This window comes from Vicugna pacos, chromosome 5 (genome assembly GCF_048564905.1).
Source record: "Vicugna pacos chromosome 5, VicPac4, whole genome shotgun sequence".
NCBI classification, from domain to species: Eukaryota; Metazoa; Chordata; class Mammalia; order Artiodactyla; family Camelidae; genus Vicugna; species Vicugna pacos.
This window is the reverse complement of record NC_132991.1, coordinates 93,684,528-93,704,000: the sequence shown is the minus strand read 5'-3', so window position 1 is coordinate 93,704,000 and position 19,473 is coordinate 93,684,528. Positions and strand designations below refer to the sequence as shown.

At 46.4% G+C, this 19,473-nt stretch overlaps 1 protein-coding gene across 9 annotated transcripts in view; it reads left to right on the top strand.

Annotated features, from left to right (window-relative positions):
* The window catches only part of COL6A3 (collagen type VI alpha 3 chain), an 81,154-nt gene that overhangs the window by 1,834 nt on the left and 59,847 nt on the right, over positions 1 to 19,473 (top strand). For 5 of the 9 annotated variants that reach the window (XM_072961902.1, XM_072961904.1, XM_072961901.1 and 2 more), the window contains exon 2: positions 15,486 to 15,605. In XM_072961902.1, the coding sequence (XP_072818003.1) occupies positions 15,515 to 15,605 (91 nt within the window). In that variant the 5' untranslated portion in view covers positions 15,486 to 15,514. Of the gene's footprint in view, positions 1 to 15,485; positions 15,606 to 17,111; positions 17,733 to 19,473 lie in introns of all 9 variants that reach the window. The other 4 variants (XM_072961899.1, XM_072961898.1, XM_072961897.1 and 1 more) reach the window with 1 other exon arrangement.

Below are 19,473 nucleotides of genomic sequence, written 5' to 3'. Positions count from 1 at the left end.
AGGAGAGCTGGCCCCCAGGGATGGGCACTGGCTCCGTGGCCCTCTTTCAGGCCACCTCTGGGGATGAGCGCTCAGAGGGATGGGACCTGCGTTTTGCTTCCCTCTTGTGTGGGCTTCCTGCTGAGGGTGAAGACGGAGGGCTGGGGAGGTCGGGGGTCTTTGCAGGAATTCAAGACACAGGAATGGTCACGTGATATTGATGTCTTCTTTGCAGAGGCAAGGGTTTCTCGCTGCCACGAGGTTTATTTCACCCTTTCCCCACTCATGGCAGTGAGACGGTCATTCAGAAGATGCTGGGTGGTGGGGGGAGGAAGTGGGAAGGATTCCCACAGCAGGGCGGCGGGCGAGTCTGTCCTGCCTTTCTCCAGTGGGGGACTGGAGGGTGTGGCCGCCCCACCTTCCTGGGAGGCGGCGGGGAAGCCTCCAAAAATGTTAGCACTGGCAGTTCTTCCAACACTTGGGAGGGTGTGTGCCCCATCCGCCATACTTGTGGTCCTTAGGTGATGGGATATATGGTGGATATCCAAACTTGGGGTCTTCAGGATATTTTTGATGTAAGATTAGCATCTTTCTGAATAAGAATTATTTTTATTTCTGCACCATGCTTTATTTTCAGTGTTCAGGATTCACTACCTCTCTCATTGCAAGTGCCTTTTGTGATTCCGTAGCTTAGAATCTAATACATCACTGATGACAACGAGGAGGAAGCCCCTCTATACAGCTGATTGATGCTGATTCACGGCTCAAGCAAGGCTCCGCGTCTGACCTTAGGTTTGAGTTAGGAGGCTGCTGATATCACCATTTGAGAAGACCTCCTTCCCTCTTGAAAGCTGGTAGAGGTTTTGCCCTCCAGGGTTCCTCTGCGACCTTGCTCAGAGTGTTTAGAGAACCGGCTAAAGCCTGCTCTTTACCAGCAGCCTGTGTCATCACCCACATTTACGTGAAATTCCACACTTAGGATTTAAAATCCAGGGGCAGGTCAGGAATTCTGTTGCATGAGACTGCCTTGCAGGCAGGTTAAGAACATTAGCCAAAAGTTTTATTTGAAAATTCGTTTCTTGTCACTCCTTTTTTTTGGAAGAACTTGAGGATCTGTTATCTCCGGGAGGGGAACCGTGGGCGGGTTCCGTCTGAACGGGGCGCTGTGTCCTGGGCAGCCTTTCCACCGAGGCTGACGGGAGAAGCGTTTCATGATGTCTTAGCTGTGGAAAGCAGGCTGTAAAAGCCACACCACTGCTACGTAAACAGTTGATGATTTGAGGAGTGACCTGGCATTTAAAAAAATCCTATTAGTAGCTCTCGCTAAGGAAATAAAAGCTCAGAATGATTCAGGTTGTAAAGTAAGGAAGCTTTAAAAAGTTCCTGCTTCTTCAGGCAGCCTTGAGCCGGACAAGGAAAGGCTCTCCCATCCACATGTCTAGATCCGGATTCTCTCCTTCCAAGGTAAAAATCTGCCGGGTCGTCCTGCCCTTTAGAGAAAACACGTGGCTTGCCGTAACCCTGACTTTAGAGGAGTTTTTCCCAGAAACTCATTATGATAATTTTTGAAAACATAGTTTTTAGTACTTTCTGGTCTCATCGGTCTATTCTGGGAAGGAGATGAAATTGTGACTTCGTACCTCCAGCCCCATGTAGCCTTTCCTGGGGGTGCAGTGTGGCTTTGCCTCCTCTAGAGGGCGATACACCCCTCTGAGCCCCAGAAAAACCTCTCCGTGATGCAAGGGGTACCGGGGAAGGGGCTCCGGGCGTCGCAGGCGTCTGTTGATAGACATCTCAGCAGAGATCACGTCACGGGTCGCTTTGGGACCCACCTAGAGGCTGTTTCAATACATAATTTAAAAAAATGGGACAGTAACATCTGAAGTAGATGTAAATTCAGAATTTTAGTTTTTCCCCTGTGCTTAGGTCTGAATGCACTGAGGTGAACTTAACGCTTGGAAGGAAGCATTCTGCCCTCTCAAGTGCCTTCCTCACAAGGGCACTAACCGCATAAGAACTTTCAAAGGGAACGTGTTACCAATATCCACTGAGGAAAGAGTTTAAATTAACAGGAAGGTGTTTCGGAACCCGAGCACGTCTGCACATCTGTGCCACGCTGGGTCTGCGGAGGATTCCTGAATTTCAGAACTGGAAGGGATGTTAAGATGAAGCGATTCAGTAACTCCCAAACTTTTCATTGCCTGCCCTTTGTTACTTCCTCCTGATAGGCAACTTGCTTGAACATATTAAAACAAAATTCACGCCAAGTATAATTATGAATGTCTCATTTGAAATATTTGTAAATGAAAAATATATTTCTGACTCGAAATTATGATTATTGGCCCGAGATATCCCCTGTTAGGGTCCCGAGTTACAGAATTCCCACTCAGAGTGAAGAAGCCAGCCCTCTACTTGGCTTCCGGGCCTCATTCTCCTTTAGGCTTAATAAACCCCATTGTGCACTGGGGCATGGAGCTTTGAGGTCCTGGGAGGGGACAAAAATGACTGAGACTTAGGCTCTGCCCTCTGGTTGGAAATAGATGAGTTCCATTTGGCTACTTGAAATATCCCCAAATTGCTACCTTGGTGGACGCTCTCCCCACACCCTTGACACCTCAGATGAAGAAAAGGAACGCAGGGAGGTGAATTGCTGGTCTGAGGTCCCAGGGCTAGAAGCAAAGCAGGGCCGGCGTTTCCTGGGTGCTCCCGCACCTGTTAACCTGCTCCCATCGGCAGAGGTCCGGGACCAGGCGCATCAGGAGAGCACAAGTCTGCAAGAGTATGATTTGGATTTTCACGTGAAGACAGGAGCTACTTGCCACCGACCAGTCTTTTACAGAGTAGCATATTTTAAGTTTATTTAGCAGAGAGGTAACTGTTATTTAAAAAAAAAACAAACCCTGGAAAAGAGAAAGGAAAGCAGAAAAATAGGACAAATATGAAAAAGTTCTGCCAAACCTTCTCCCAAAGGCAAATTGTTAGTCTTTCGTAGGGGTCTGGCTGCATTTCACCTAGCGCAGTCCCGCTCTTCTCCTGAATTTTAACACTCACGAGGTGCGGAGAAACATCTGCCCGGTAGGTGTGGCCAGGGAAAGGTACAGTGGAAAGTATTTCTATCAGATACCCCTGGTTTGTCCCTGACCTTTGGTTTTCGTGGACCCAGGGCATCAAGAATTGGCCACTGGAAGAGGAGCTCATGAGTCCGTTTTGTTTCAAAATTAAAAACTGAACAGCAGCTGGGGATGACTCAGGTCTCTAGAGAAGCAGTTCCAGGAAACTGGCTTTTCTCCTCTGGAATCCTCATCAGTCGAATTAGCAGCCGGGTGCCAGCACCCGGAGCTAGGGCCAGCTCAGCTGAGCCCACAGGCTGCCCCGGCGTGCACTGGGGGCTCTCTGCTCCTCGCGGGGCAGCTCCCTGCCCCATCAGTGGTCAGAGCCTAGGTCATGGGTGGACGGACGCGGTCCCAGAACCACTGCCAGTTAGGGCGCCAGGCAGTGGGCCCCAGTCTACAAGTGAGCTGAGCGAGGCTGGCAGAGATGAACCAGCGTTACTGCGAGAGACAGGACGACGCTGAGCTTTTCCAGGCTATGATGCTAACTCCAAAGCTGGTGATATTTTATCAGATGCTTCAGCTTCATTTTTTTTAAAGTATCTATTTAAAATAATTTTCTCTACTGGACTTGATCAGGACTTAGACTAGAAAAACAAACAAAAATGTTTAATTTGTTCTTACAGTATGAGGCTATTTTAGCTGCTTGGTTCGAATAATTGTACTATGGAATGCCAGAGGTTTGGAGAATCCAGTAGCCTCTGCAGTCCATGGCCAAGGAAGGCAGGGAGGTTAACGCCGGGCTGTAAGCTGGGGCCAACAGCACTGGGGGTCACGGGGCAGGAATGGAACAGGCATTTGTGCAATTCCTTTTGAAACATTTTCTGAGACACTCTCTTCCTTAAGGTTAAATCTGAACTAATCTCTGCCTGATGTTTCTAATTAGCAGTAAAAATGGAGGAAACGCTGTGTCTGGCTGTTGTATATTTAAGAGGGGAACATGGTTTTTACATTTGCATGGTGCTGTCTGGCTTTTTGAAGTACAGCAGATATCGGACTTTCTGCTTCATGTTTATTATCTTGGACCCTAGGAATATGTCTTTAAATAAATTTCCAAGTTTCTGAGCAGTTCATCTGGAGGCTCTTCAAGTGGCTTTTCTGGGGGAGAAGGAGGCTAACCCCAGGCAGCGTTCAGTTCTTCCTCTCGGGACCTCGTTCCGGGAGGGGGCTTCTCGCGAGGGGCCGTCCTAACCTTGCATTCCTGCATAGCTCTCTTCTCATACGTGATCTGCTGGATGTTGTTTTACTCAACGTTAAAGAGCCAAAGATCCTGGGTCTGCTGCTCCGGGTCTAACAAGGACACCAGCAGGTGGCAGTGAGGCCAAGTCAACACGCAGGATCAGCAGAGCTAAAGCTTTGCTATCGTAGGACGCACGTTCGGAGCCTGGGTCAGACGGATGATTGTTCGCAGATGTGCGTGCGTGGCTGCGCCCTCTCCCTCTCACACAGTTTCTCAGAACGGCAATGTGAGATTCAAGCTGTAAAATAAACAGTAAAGAACCGGCTTCCGATGCGTTTCTTCAGAGGGGTTTTCTTAAGAGTTGCTCGAAGTCCTTTGGTTTTGAAGATTTCCTCCAAAATACTTTCAAATGGCAATAATATGCAAAAGTTCTCCTTCTCAGGAGGACCTAATAAATCCTCTCTGGGGACAAGAATGGGGACGCCTTCCCCAGGATTCAGGCAAGAAAGGGAAGAAGGGTAAAAAAAGAGGGAACATAGGATGGCTGCAAGCTGGAGAGCCCTGGGGCTTACTCACCTGTGACGCCCGGTGTCGCTGCGGATGGGCGTGGCTCCCGCTGAGGTCTTCCGCCAGGTCTGCAGCTCCCGTCTGACACGGGGCAGTTAGGAGTTAACCGGAGTTGTAGAGCTTAGGTAGGAGGACCAGCCTCACCCTAGGAGGCAGTGCTTGGAGAAGACCAGATAAACGGCTTCAAAGTGGGAGCTCTGGGTGTATTTAAGCCTTTGTTTTAAAATGATTTCCTTATGTGCATAGGTGTGCACCTCTTTTTAAAAAAAGATACCCAGACATGGAAAATGGAAAAGCTTTTGAGTAGACAATGAGAACTAATTTCACGGAGCTGCAAAATAGCTTGGGAAAGTGTTTGACCTTTGACTGAACACAGCTTCAAGTTGAAGGGTTATGTAGAGCAATCTTCTTTGTAAGAGGCGTCTTTTCAAGTTTCAGGTGGACAGCTACAAAAAGGAAACAGACACCTCAAATCCTCTTTAGAATGAGGCCGAGCGAAGAAAGGGGTTACTAATGCTAAACAGGAAGCTAAGAATTTCATGAAGCCCTATGATTGAGTCTATTGCCCTGCGGGCATAGACGCGAGGACACAAGCCACCCAGCACCCCGCCCAACCCAAGGGTCTCAAGCAGCCAGTTCTGACTTTTTTTTCATATTTGAAAGAGCAGCAGAAGACAAATAGTCTATTGATATGGAATCTGTGGTTTGCCACCACCAAAGAAGTCTGCTTTACCCCCAGAGACGAGAGGAGTGTCCCTGGGATCTGGGCCAAATCTGGCACTGCTGCCTAGGGTTTCCTGGGGTTCTTCCCTGGGGCTTTGGAAACACAGACTTCCGTTAGGATTCTGGTCCTACTTTGTTTTATTTAGGTGGCAGCAGGCAAAACACCTGGTTTCAGGTTCCCAGCTTTAAAATGGGGGAAAGGCAGCCATCGGGTTGCTGGGAGGAGGGCACGAAATCCCACGTACGAGATAGGGAACCGGCAAATGTGACTTGTCTACTTCCCTGGGGTGGGAGGGGTGGTAGCGGAGGGTAACGAGGGGGTGGCTGTCTTGTTCCTTTTATTAAAATGGACAAGCTGGGGGGTGATTTGGGGAGATGATTTTTGACGTCTTTCAATAATCTGAATGAAAAAAGTTCTCCCAGATTTGTTGCCAGGAACTTGAGTTTTAAAAATCGGGACGCCATGACATGATAAACAATAGAAGAGATTTAATTGCAAACAAAAACATTAACAAATATTCAACAGCTGTTCTGGGAATGCTTGAGCCACATGACTGGCTCCTAAGCAGGATGGTGGAGAAGTGTGTGGAGCTGGAGGCGTTTTTCTCATCTGGGAATTCAGAGCAACCAAACATGAGTTCATTAGTCATCGCGGAGACTGGATAACTCGTTATCCCACAAACATCACCCTCAGTCCATCCCTTTTCAGGTTGGGAGATCTGCTCCCCTCCCCTCCCCTCTCCTTCCTCCTCTTTCCCTTTCTTCAGCATCTGGATAGATTTTAGAAAAGACAATCCCACTGCACTGTGTACGTATTTTTCATTACTTTGTGTCCCAGTGGGAAGCGCTTCATTTAGGGGTCTCCTCTTTTTAAAGATCAACATCTTGGATATAAAAATCATTACCTGCAATTTTCAGCCAATTAAATTACAATAAGTCAAAGTTCACTTTCCTTAGAGAATAGTTGGAACAAGTCAGTAATGCCCCAGAGAGACATGACAGATTTCATTTCATCGTGGTTTAGATTTTATGGAACTCTGACAAACACTGGCCAGTTATTCTGGAATTTGTCAATAGAGACCCCACCCAATGTTTAAGATATGACAGAATTCGTGGATTCCAGGAAGTCGGATCTGGTGCTGTGTGAGAGATGGTGATGGTATAAAAAAAACACCACCAGCAAAAGCTGCTCAGCGCACGGTCCCCTGCGCTCTCTGTCCGGCTGCCGGCAGAGACGCCTGAGCTCAGCAGTGGGTGAACCGCTCTCATCTCTTGTGCTATTTTTTTCCCACATGGAGTCCGAGGTCCGGTGCTTTGCACATACTATTCGTTTGCCTTCATTCTTAAACAAAAATACTGCTTAAAATCCTGCATCTTGTGTGCGGATCAAATGCTTAAAATAATTGAACTGGACCTCCTGGAGGAGCTGCATCAAATCTTTCCTTGAAGCATGGTGCCTACATTGTAGAGGGGAGTTAAAACAGTCGGGGTTAGACTCACACGTGAACATGGATTCCAGCCCCAGAGATGCCCACAGACACAGATACGTCAGTGGGAGGTGGACAGATCCTTTGAAACCTGTGGATTCCATACCGAAAAAAATTTCCACTAGTTAAAATGTTACAGGTTGTCTTGGAAAGGACAGGCCATTTTTCTGGAAAGAATCCAGTAAAATTTATATGATGTGGACAGACACCTTTCCCATAAAACAGCTTTCTTGTGGGGTGCTTATTGCTGGTTAAAAACCCAATGTTCCATCTTAATGGAAAGAATCAAGAATAGCACACGTGTCACGTGCTTTTTACCTTGTTCTCAAGTGTGTATTCTCCTGCTCAGCCGTGAACAAGAATGAAGTCATGCCATTTGCAGCAACATGGATGGACCTAGAGATGATCACACTAAGCGAAGTAAGTCAGACAGAGAAAGACAAATGTCATATGATATCACTTATATGTGGAGTCTAAAAAAATGATACAAATGAACTTATTTATAAAGCAGAAACAGACTGACAGACAAAGAAAACAAGCATGGTTACCAAAGGGGTAGCGGGGAAGGGATAGATTAGGAGTTTGGGATTAGCAGATACACACCACTACATATAAAATTCTGTACAGCACAGGGAACGCTATTCAACATCTTGTAATAATCTACAATGAAAAAGAATATGAAAAATAATGTATATATATGTATAACTGAATCACTATGCTGTACAGCAGAAACTCACACACATTATAAATCAACTCTACTTTATTTAAAAAAGTGTCTATCCTTAATTAACTGAGAACACACACACACGTCACTGACATTGCCTTTGCTTCTTTTTTCCGAAAGACAAGCTCAGGACTAGGTCCAGCAGTGTGTGGGGAAGAAAGGTCTGACTAGATGGAAAGGTCTGAAGGATCCCCAGGGTGGCTGGTGGGCGTGAGGGATTTCTAGAGAGTGAGTGGGGCAGTGCTGGGGCGACGGCCTGGGAGGTCATCCTCAGTGAAGAAGACAGGCCAACAAACCAAGCAGTTGCACTGCCTGTGGGGACCGCCCTGAGCACCAGCCAGGACTCGACTAGGACTTGCGGACCCTGTGGAACCAAAGCGCTGAGTGCTGGGGACCGCCTTTCCACATTGTGCAAATCCATGTCTAACGTATGTTGACGACTTCAAGACAAGATTGTGCCGTGCTTTTGGAATGTCACCATTATCACCGCTTGTTGTCACTTCATTGTCAGAAGAAATACGTTCTTTTGATGAGTGGCCTTCTGATCACCATTAGGACATTTCCCTCTCACTGTGAGTGCATTTCCAGGAGAAGGCTGTGTTGACAGCTGGATCTGTTTCGGCTGCTGGACCGTGTCCTCAGGCTCTCAGAATTTGAATCACAGGGTAAATTTGTTTCATCACAGGTGATATTTTTGGTTGACTTTTCTGCGAGATCCAAAGCAATAGTGGGTCTTGGAATTCATTCTCCTGTTTATGATTTTATCTTTTTCTATCCTATCAACTTTTGTCAGGCCGGCCTGGGGCCCGCACTTCATGTCTCCATGTTCCTCGCAGCTGGACCACAAGATCTGGACCCCAGCTCCTCCCTCTGGGCTTGACCTCAGGCAGGAAAAGCCATGAGACAGAGCTTCAGGGCTGCTTTGTCCCACGTCACCCATGTCCGTGGGTGACAGCCTCAGCAACGGGCAGCCTCTTGGCTCTCTTTGGCCCTCCTTGGCCCTCCGCGCCACCTTGCTAAGTAGTCCATCTAGACCCTAGTCCCCAGTCAAGGCCGTGTTGCTAATTAGCCAGACTTTCCACTGCTGTCGTTAATGTGTTGCTCTAGATGCTAAGGTTGAGAGCCCGAGACCATCCTTACTGTTGGCCTCATTAGCAGCATGGGGAGAAAGGAACTCGTGCATTGGACAGTGAACACTGAATGGCATCACTGGGCCTGCGGAGCCCCTGTGGCGAGAAAGTCAAGCAGGTTGGGAAGCCTCGTCCTCAGGTGGAGCTGGTTTCACGGCTCCGACGCTCCAGTCCGGGCGCAGGTATCTTTCACACCAGCTCTCAACGTCGGTATCAGATCCTTTCTCACTTTCGTGAAGCTCAGGTCTTCTTCCCCAGACCTGAACACTCTGCTGCCCAATACCTTCTTGTCTTCTCCCTTTCCAAATGTTATTTAGGAGCAAGGACAGATGTGCTATTTAATCATGGGGTGCATATGCATGCTTTAAGATGTTTAGTTGTCTTGTTTTCCTGGTTTAGCTCTTAAATGTTAACACCTCTCCAAAAAGAGATGCCACACTTATACCATTCCTGTTAAATCTCTGACTACAGTTTAGGTGGACAGAGTTAGCCATACATTTAAAAACTGCAGGTGACTTTTCTTGTCTATTTTTTTTTCAATTGTGGTAAAACATACATGACATAAAATTTATCATCTTAATCATTTTCAAGTGAGCAATACAGTAGTGTTAACTATGTCATCTTGCTGGGCAAGAGATCTCTAGAACCTTTCCATCTTGCAAAACTGAAACCCTGTACCCATTAAACATCTCCATTTCCGCCCACTCCACCCTCCAGCAGCCACCATTCTAGTCTCTGTTCCTAATGGTTTGGCTACTTCAGAGACATCCAATCTTGCAGTATGTATCTATTTGTGACTTATCATAACGTCCTCAAGGTTCATCCATGTCAGAGCATATGGCATGATTCCCATCTTTTATTTAACGCTGAATAATATTCCATTGTATGTACACTTCATTTTCTTTATCCGTTCATCTATTGATGGGCACTTATGTTGTTTCCACCTCCAGGCTATTGCAAGTAATGTTGCATTAAACTTGGGTGTGCATATATCTCTTTGAAGTTTTGTTTTCAATTATAATGGATACATACCCAGAAGTGGGACTGCTGGGTTAAATGGTAATTCTATTTTTAAATTTTTGAGGAACCCCCACATGATTCTGTATAGTGACTGCACCATTTTACATTCACACCAACAGTGCATGAGGGTTCCAATATTCCAATTCCTCATCAACACTTACTTTTTCTTGACGGTGACCATCTTAATGGATGTGAGGTGATGTCTCATTTGGTTTTGATTTACGTTTCTTTGGTTATGTTGAGTATTGAGCTGTTGATGTTGAGTGTTTTTTCATAAGCTTATTGGCCATTTGTATGTCTTCTTTGGAGAAATGTCTGTTCAAGTCCTTCACCTACTTTTAAATCAGATTTTATTGTTGCTATGAAATTGTGGGAGTTCTTTATGTATTCGGATATGAACCCCTTATCAGATATACGGTTTGCAAATATTTCCTCCCGTGCTGTAGGCTGCCTCTTCACTCTGTTGGTTGTTTCCTTTGCTGCATAAAAGTTTTTAAGTTTGATATGGTCCCGTTTGCCTGTTCTTTCTTTTGCTGTGTGTGCTTTTGATGTCATATTGAATAAATCATTCCCAAATTCAATGTTGTGAAGAATTTTCTCCTATATTTTCTTCTAAAAGTTTTATAATATCAAGTCTTATATTTAGATCTTTAATCCATTTTGAGTTTAATCTGTTTTGTAAATGGTGTAAGGTAAGGGTCTAACTTTATTCTTTTGCATGTGGACATACAGTTTTTCAAGCACTGTTTGTTGAAGAGACTATCCTGTCCTCACTCTGTAGCCTTGGAACTCTTAGAGAAGACTATTTGACCATATAATTAAAGGTTTATTTCTAGAATCTCCGTTTTATTCCATTGGTTGGTATGTCTGTCTTTATTCCAGGCCCACACTGTTTTGGTTACTGTAACTTTGTAATATGATTTGAAATAAGGAAATGTGAGTCCTCCAGCTTTATTTTTCTGTCTCTGGGTCCTTTGAAGTTCCATATGAGTTTTAGGATTTTTTTTCTATTTCTACAAAAAATGTCATTGGGATTTTGATAGGGATTGCATTGAATCTGTAGATTACTTTAGATAATGTCAACCAACAATAAAAAATGCACAACATAAAAGTGGAGAACTATGTTTTATTTGGCAGACTTTCTAAGGACTTTAAGCCTGGGAAACAGCCTCTCAGATGTCTCTGAAGGACTGCTCTGAAGAGGCAAGGGAGAAGCCAGGATATATAAGGGTTTTTGCCACAAAGACCAGGTAGTTGAAACATGAAAAGATTACCATTAATGAAAGAAAACCAGGTATTTCAAGTTAATGAAAGTTCTAAGTTTGAGAAGATGCAAGAGTCTGGGCTCGTTGACATCACTCCTGTGATGTGCACTTTAGCTCTCTAGGGCCAGTATCTTGTTCTTTCCCATCCTGAGTCCCCTCAGGGTCCCCTCAGGCTGCACTGTTGGGAGTGGCTGCAGTGGCTGAGGGTTTGGTAGCAGGCAGCCTGTTTGTCTCCATCCTGAGTTCCCTCAGGCTCACCATTGGGGCGACTGCTGTGGCTTGATGGCTGCAACATCCTTTGTTTACTGATATGTCAGGCAACATTTTTCATTCACAATAGTGTGGGCATTTAACCAATATTAGGCCTTTTAATCCATGCACACATTCCCATTTATTTGTGTCTTCTTTAATTTCTTTCAGTAGTGTTTTGTTGTTTTCAGGGCACAAGCCTTTCATTTCCTTAGTTAAGTTTATTCCTAAGCATTTTGTTATTTTTGATGCTATGGTAAATGAGATTGTCTTCTTAGTTTCCTTCTTACATTGTTCACTGTTGATGTATAGAAATGTGTTGCTTCTCTATTCTGCAACTTTACTGAATTTGCTTATTAGTTCTAAGAGTTTTTTTGGGTGTGGAATCTTCAGTGTTTTCTACATAGATGATCATGTCATCTCCAAATAGAGATAATTTAACTTTTTCCTTTCTAATTTGGATGCCATTTATTTTTCTTGCCTGCTTGCTTAGGTTAAGAATTCCAGTACTCTGTCAAACAGACACGGTGAGAGAGGTCATCCTTGCCTTGTTCCTGATCTTGCAAGGAAAGCTTTCATGTTTTCACCATTCAGTATTGTGCTGGTTGTGGGCTTTTTGTATGTGGTCTTCATTATTTTAAGGTAATTTCCTTCTATTCCTAGTTTGTTAAGTATTGTTGTTTTAAATTATGAAAGGGTGTTGAATTCGATAAAATGATTTTTCTGCACCAATTGAGTGACTATATGTTTTTGACCTTCATTCTGTTAGTGTGGTGTACTACATTGTGTATTGAACCATCCTTGCGTTCTAGGAATGAATCCCACTCAGTCATGTGTAATCCTTTTAATATGTAATGAATTCAGTTTGCTAGTATTTTGTTGGGAATTTTTGTGTCAAAATTCATTAGGGATTTTGGTCTGTAGCTTTCTTGCATTATCTTTGTTGGATTTTGGTATTGGGGTAATGTCGACACTGTAAAATGAATTTGGAAGTGTTCTAGCCTCTTCATTTTTGGAAGTGTTTGAAAAAATTGGTGTTAATTCTTTAAATGTTCTGTAAAATTCTCTGGTGAAGGCATCTGATCCTGGATTTTCCTTTTTTGGGAGGTTTTTGAAATTATCTCCTAACTAGTTACAGATCTATTCAGATTTTTAATTTTTTCATGATTCAGTCTTGGTAGGCCATATGTTTCTAAACATTTAACCATTTCTTGTAGGTTATCTAATTTGTTGGTGTATTCTGGTCCTCACTTCCTCCAGATTACACAGAGTTTTGTCAGTTTTCCCAACTTCACAACAGTAATGATATGTTACAAGCCATTTCACACCTGATTTGCTCTTTACTCTCTCAGGGGAGGGTCAAACCCTTCCTGAGGCAGGGGGTATGAAACCAGTTTAGAAGCATTTGGACTTTCAAGATTATAAAATGAAAAAAAAACCACATTGGAAAATCTGACATCCACTTGAAAATCAGAAAGGGTTTTGATTTTTATTCATACTGATGATGATTACCTTTTCATGTTGTAATTCACAGGGCCTTCTGAATTTTCAAACCCCAATGAAATATAAATTACGACAGCAACCCAGTCTCTCCAGATTAACCATATTTAGGTTTCAGTAACCATGTGGGATTTGCCACTTGACTGTACTCTACACTACATAATTAAAAATATCAAATAACATATCTTGAAACTAAGTACAAGAAAAAATAACCGATAATTTTGAGCAGTGCTCTGAAAGTTCATGGAACTGATGGGATTGACTCTGGGCTCTCCCCAGAGCCCTTCTGGAGAAAACTTCGGTTGTTTACACATTCCATCCCTCTCACTGGTCACTGGGGGGTAGGGACCTCCTCCATCGAGGGAAATGGATCCCTACTTGCAGTAAATGGAGTCGAAGGGGACAGATATCCACAGCCCCCTGAACTGGGTCGGAGGGAGACTTGGGCAGGCGGAGATGCCTGTAGTGAGTACTTTAGAGCAGCAAGGACGTAGCAAGATCAGGCATAGCAATACGCAGGCACCGCTCCTAAAGGGTGCAGCTCGTTTTATTGGAGGTGAATATCAACAATGGAAGAAAGATTTTCTGGAACGTGTTTGGGAAATTCTGGGTTAAATAAGGTGCCTCAGGTTTCCTACCTTCTCAGAGCTGTTACATTAAGGTATATCGCAACTGTTCCAGAGGAGGGCTTGCTATTCGGTGTTCCCCAAACTGTTCTTTGAGGAAACCCTCCTTTTCCCCTAGAACATTTCATGGAATGAGTGTTCCATGGAAGACGCTTTGGGAAATGCTGGCAAATCCAACCGTGGAAGAGAATTCACTTACTGTCCATTCTGTGTCAGGGACTTCACAAGTACCTGCTATTCAGTTCTCACAGGGATACTATTACTGTTCCCATGTTATAGATGAGGAAGCTGGGGCTTAGGGCAATGATATGACCTGCCCAAGGTAGGGTGTGGCAGATTCAGGTCTATGTGACTCCAAACACCTTGTCTTTATCCAATATCACTGGCTCCTTATTTGGTTCCAAGAAGGCTCCGAATTCAGGCTGTTGAACTTGAATGACAAGTTGTGATGGAAATGTTTTCCAAAAGTGTTTTTCTTCTTATCCTCCCTCTTATAAACCTTCATAGTGGTGGGTGTTATTTTAGTATCAAGACGTCCCTTGACAGGTGCCTGATGTGGGCCAATTACTCTGTGAGCCCCAAATTCTTCTTTGTAAGCATGGGGATTAGCATCCACCTAGAAGGACAATGTGAAGATCAATCAGACACGTTGCAAAAAGTGGTGCTTCCAACATAGTAGGTGCTGAATAACTCCTGATAACATGACATCAAAAATAGTGCTGTGATAACATTTGAGCCTGCTGGTGTGGCCACCGCCCCTCCTCTCTCATTCTGTTACCCAAGCCTCTGACCAGGGAACCCCTGACAAGTTTGGGTGAAGGTTAGAAGGGTCGCTGATATACATGGACAGCCCCAGCCAGGACCAGCGCCATAATTCCCAGGCCCAGTGCAAAATGAAAACGACAGTCCTTGTTCAAAAGTTAGTAAGAATTTCAGAATAGCCACAATAAGTCATTAAACCAAGTGTCGGAGCCTATGGGACTGCCCAGGTCACAGACACAAGACCTAAGAAAGAGTTGGGGGAGAACAGAGCCTTGGACCAAGGGTGAGAGAAAAGAGATGCTGTCCTGCAAGAGGACCTAAGCCAGAAAGAGCAGACATAGGCTGGCTCTCTGGAGGGTCATAAGGATGAGCCCAGGCCCTCTGGCTGATCTCACTGGACTGGGGACTTGGGGGTGAAGAGGCTGACATGAGGGTTTCGGTGCTGACATGAAGGTTGGATGCTTTCAGGGTTGGGGTGGGGAGAAGGTATTGTTTGCTAGTAGGGAAAAGATCTGGTGACCCAGGCTACCGAGCCCATCTGGAAGTGAGCCGGGCTGGCTGGACGTCCCGCTTGCATGACCAGATGTGTGTGGAGACCGTGCTCCAAGGCAGTCAGCCCTCAGGTCTGGCTTCAGTCTTGCTAATCCAGTATCCCTGGGCGTGTTCCATTCTGAGATTGGAGCTGGGCACACAGCAGGTTTTTGTTGGAGGACAAGTGCTAAATATTGAGAGAATCAGGGCAGGACTCACCGTGGCCCCAGTGGCTGTGGTTGTGTGTGCACGCACTGCCATTTGAACAAAGTCCACTGTCTCTCCATGAACTGAAGCTTCCCCCTGGGATTCCTTGAAATATGATCGGCAGAGTCAAGCTGAGCATCACCACCCTGCCGCTTTGCCCTCTGCACCCTTCCTCTTGACCCTTGTATATTCTGCCACATGTTTATTGATAAGCTCTTGTTGCCTGCTTCCATCTGGGAGGAGAAGAGGTTGAACTGCACAATTTTCAGCTATGGCCAAAGTCAGACAATCACTAGGTTTAAACATTCGCATTTATATATTTAGGCAAAAGTGTTTCCCATAAAAGGGACAAATCCTGGATTCACTCGTTAGTAATCCGAGAGCCAAAACCTGACCATTCTCGTCTGCCCTGTGTTCTCTCGTAGGTGCCCGCTGGTGCTTAGACAGATTCACAATGAGGAAACACCGGCATTTGCCCGTGAAAGTGGCCATCTTTTGCCTCTTTTTCTCAGGCTTTTCTTTCACTCGTGCCCAACAGCAAGCAGGTAAGATCCAGAAGCATCTCTCAATTATGCTAAAAGGCGCAGTGCTCTCTGAGTTTAGATCTTAGACATCACGAGCTTGGTAGAGAGCTTGGAGAGGCTGTGAAGAGGTAGGCAAGCCATTTGTTACAGGGCGTGCGTTCATTTTACAGACCTTTTCACGTGTTCTTTATCCAGCAAGAGAAGCTTCCTTTTGCTAAAACTTGGGCTTGATATCTCGGTGTTGGTTTGCAAGTGGTTTGTTTTCACGTTGGGTGTGAGCCGAAAGTTTGTATCAAAAATATTTTACCAACCGAAGAGCTTTTCCACATGTCTGGCTCTGGTTGGTGTCTGAGCGCATGAAACCAGAAGACAACGACTGAGAGTAAAAATTATTTCCCCTGAAAAAACAAAAACAGAAACAAAAACAAATATCACCCTTTCTCTCTAACTCTGGACACAGAAAGACATGTTTGATCCAGCATCATCAAATCCCAAAACCACTTAACAAATAGGTCTTAATTGACCCTATTAAGAACTTGCTTGCAGAGTTTTAGACAAATGAGACACGCTCCCTGTATTACGAGCTTGACAGGGCTGGCTTGGGCCCCTCTCCTTTGTTTGGAGAGCTGGGCTTCTCCCCCAGACCCGGTAGTTCCCAGATGGCGGGAGGCGAGTGCCCCCTCAATGCAAGGGCAGCGTTGCCTGGGCCTCAGGTCACCCCCAGGTAAGTAGGATCCAGGAGCCCGCGGGGCACGGCCAGCCTGGCCCCCTGCAGAAGGGCACGCCCCAGCCACCCAGCCTCGCGCCCTTAAGCTTCCTTCTCCTACTTTTGAGGGAGAACTGGATTCGTCTTTGAAAGAGATGAATAGTGTTCAACACCTAAGAAGGCTTTTCCGGCTCTGAAAGATATGTGGTGACTAGTTGGGGTGCCTTTCTTCACACTGAAAAGTTGGAAAGAAACGAGACTTCGCCCCTCTCCACACTTGTACAAGCCTTCTTCGCTTCAAGCAGACAGATTCACGGCCTTTACCTTCCTTGCAAATGACCCGCAGCGCTGCAGATTAGTTAAGGCAACAAGGGGCAGTTTCCTGGCTCCTTCTTGTCAAGGCTCCGCTTTGGACCCCAAGCTGAAGGATGAGTTTGTAAGATGATGCTTGGTTACCTGTGCTAGGATATCCTTCCCGTCTGATCAGGTGGGTCCTGGGGTTCAAGCTGTCAGAGAATCATCTTGAGTTAAAGGACACCCCAGGGAAGTTTTTCCCCCATTCTGGAGCCTGCTACTGTTCATGTATGGTGGTCACTGCATATGGAACTTGGGCCAATGACTGGGCACCAGCAGCCGCTGGGTCCACGGTGTCCAGGTCCCTGCATCTCAGGTAAGTTGGCCTCCCTGCCCGTTTCACACGTGAGGTGTAAATTATTTAGTAACAGTGTGGTGTAAACTGAATTAGTTGAGGAAGGCTTTGCACTGATAGGAAGTCATTTCTTGAATAGGAGAAACATCTAAACCAATGTCTTTTTTTAAAGATGTCAAAAACGGTGCTGCAGCCGATATAATATTTCTAGTGGATTCCTCTTGGAGCATTGGAAAGGAGCATTTCCAACTGGTTCGCGAGTTTCTGTATGATGTTATAAAATCTTTAGCTGTGGGAGAAAACGATTTCCGTTTTGCTCTGGTCCAGTTCAACGGCAACCCACATACCGAGTTCCTGTTAAACACGTACCGTACTAAACAAGAAGTCCTCTCTCATGTTTCCAACATGTCTTACACTGGGGGAAGCAATCAGACTGGACAAGGATTAAAGCGTGTGATGCAGAACCACCTCTCTAAGGCTGCTGGGAGCCGGGCCAGTGCTGGAGTCCCCCAGGTGGTCGTAGTGCTAACCAGCGGACGCTCGGAGGACGGCCTTGCTCTGCCCTCAGCGGAGCTTAAGTCTGCTGACGTTAACGTGTTTGCAGTTGGAGTTGAGGATGCAGATGAAGGAGCGTTAAAAGAAATAGCAAGTGAACCACTCGATATGCATGTTTTCAACCTAGAGAATTTTACCTCACTTCATGACATAGTAGGAACCTTAGTGTCCTGTGTGCGTTCATCCTCCATGACTCCAGGAAGGGCTGGAGGCACAGAGACCCTTAAAGACATCACAGGTAATGGCAACATCGCCAGGCTGCCGCCTGCCTTGCTGTTCTTGGAGATGAGCTTGGCACCGCTGGCACTGAAGCAACGTGACGGCTCAAAGATGGCATGGCGGGGGCGGGTGGTTAGGGAAGAGATGGTTCTTCACGGGTTTAAAAACAAAGGTTTGAAGGTTCTCTGTAGTCTCCTTCCAAAACAGAACATTCACCTCTGTCCCAGAGGACTTCTTTGTTTGTGAAGCAATGAATACTCTAACTCTTTAAAAAACACATTCTGAAATTATGATTCCGCCTAGAGGTGCTCCCACCTTCCTTGGACAGGAAGGCCTCAGCGTGGCCGGGCGGCTGCCTAACACAAAGCCTCCCGTTCGCTGCTGTGTTTTTTCTGAAAGAAGAAGTTTCCATGTCTGGAAGAGCAAGAGTGGAGGGGGAGGGAGGGCGTCCACGTCTGTGTTCAGTGGAACAACAGACGGAGGTCCTCTCTTTTACCCAATGGAATTTCTTTCAGAGACTGGACAGGATTAGAGTGGTAGGGACCCTTAGATGTGGCCCAGCCCAAATCGACTTTGGAGAACCAGTCCTAGACGGTAGTGACACGCCCTTGGCGAAGGAGCCAGAGCTAGAGGGCCTGACGTGCTGGCTCTGGGTCTGGCTTCCTTACTTGTCCTCCGCACTGTCCGCGGGGCTGTGCCCGAAGAGATGCTCCTGGCTCGCATGATGGACGCCACTCTGGAAGTGCTGGTGGCCCTCGGACTTCACACTGACGGGTCGTTGCCCAGCGAGCGGGCAGGAAGTGAGGGTGGAACCAAGGGCTTCAAGGGAGAGAAGAGCCCCCGAAGGAGAGACGGGCGTCTCTGAGACGGAGGGAAAGGAGGGGAGGGGGCTGCGCTCCTAAGGCCTTTGAGGTGGCCGGGGTGGGGGGCAGCTGAGAGAGCGCAGGTGGCTCCTGTAAGCGGGGACCAGGGTTAGTTTTGAACAGCCGCCGTGGGGCTGCGCTGAAGGAGCCACAGAACGTTCAGGAAGGAGCTACAGGCTTGCGGTGGCGTTCAGTTGTTGGCTGAGACCACGAGCCCGTGGTCTTCTCTGTTGGCATGGCAGCCGGAGGTTCTCCCGGAGTGTCTCAGGCACTCTTGGAAGAAAAAAGAGTTAACAGGGTTGGAGCTGCAGAGGGAGGATGACAGAGACAAGAGGTCTTCCTGGGGAGGAAATCCAGAATGGTAGCTAGTAAATTCCTGAAATCAAGCGCCCTGCGGTCCAGGCTGGGCAGGGAAGCAGGTCAGAGCTGGAAGAGGACGGGAGACTTCTGGAGAGCCAGAGGAGGTGAGGCCAGGACGAGAGGGAAGAGACCTGGAGGCAACTGAGTGTGGAACCACGGGACGCTGCCAGTGTGGGTGGAGGAAGACTTTGGAGGGCAGGTCGTGGGGGTGGAGGAGTTTTAAGTGATGCTCTCAGTGTGGCCTCCACGTGCTTGAGGAAGCTGGGAACACCAGAGGCCGGAGCTGAGCGTGGTTATCCACATAGACGTAGAAGTCTCTGGAGATGACCCCACGGTGTGTGGTGTGGGCGCAGGCTGAGCATGAGGTATGTGAAATCATTTGGGAAACCTCGAGAGTCCTTCAGTGTACTTAGCCGCGGCACGGAGGTGGAGAATTCTTTGAGTGACTAAGCAGGTGCACACAGTGGGAGTGATCGCAGAGGGTGAGATTTCTGGCCCAGGTTTCTCTGAAGCGTTTGAAAGTGGCCACCGCCTAGA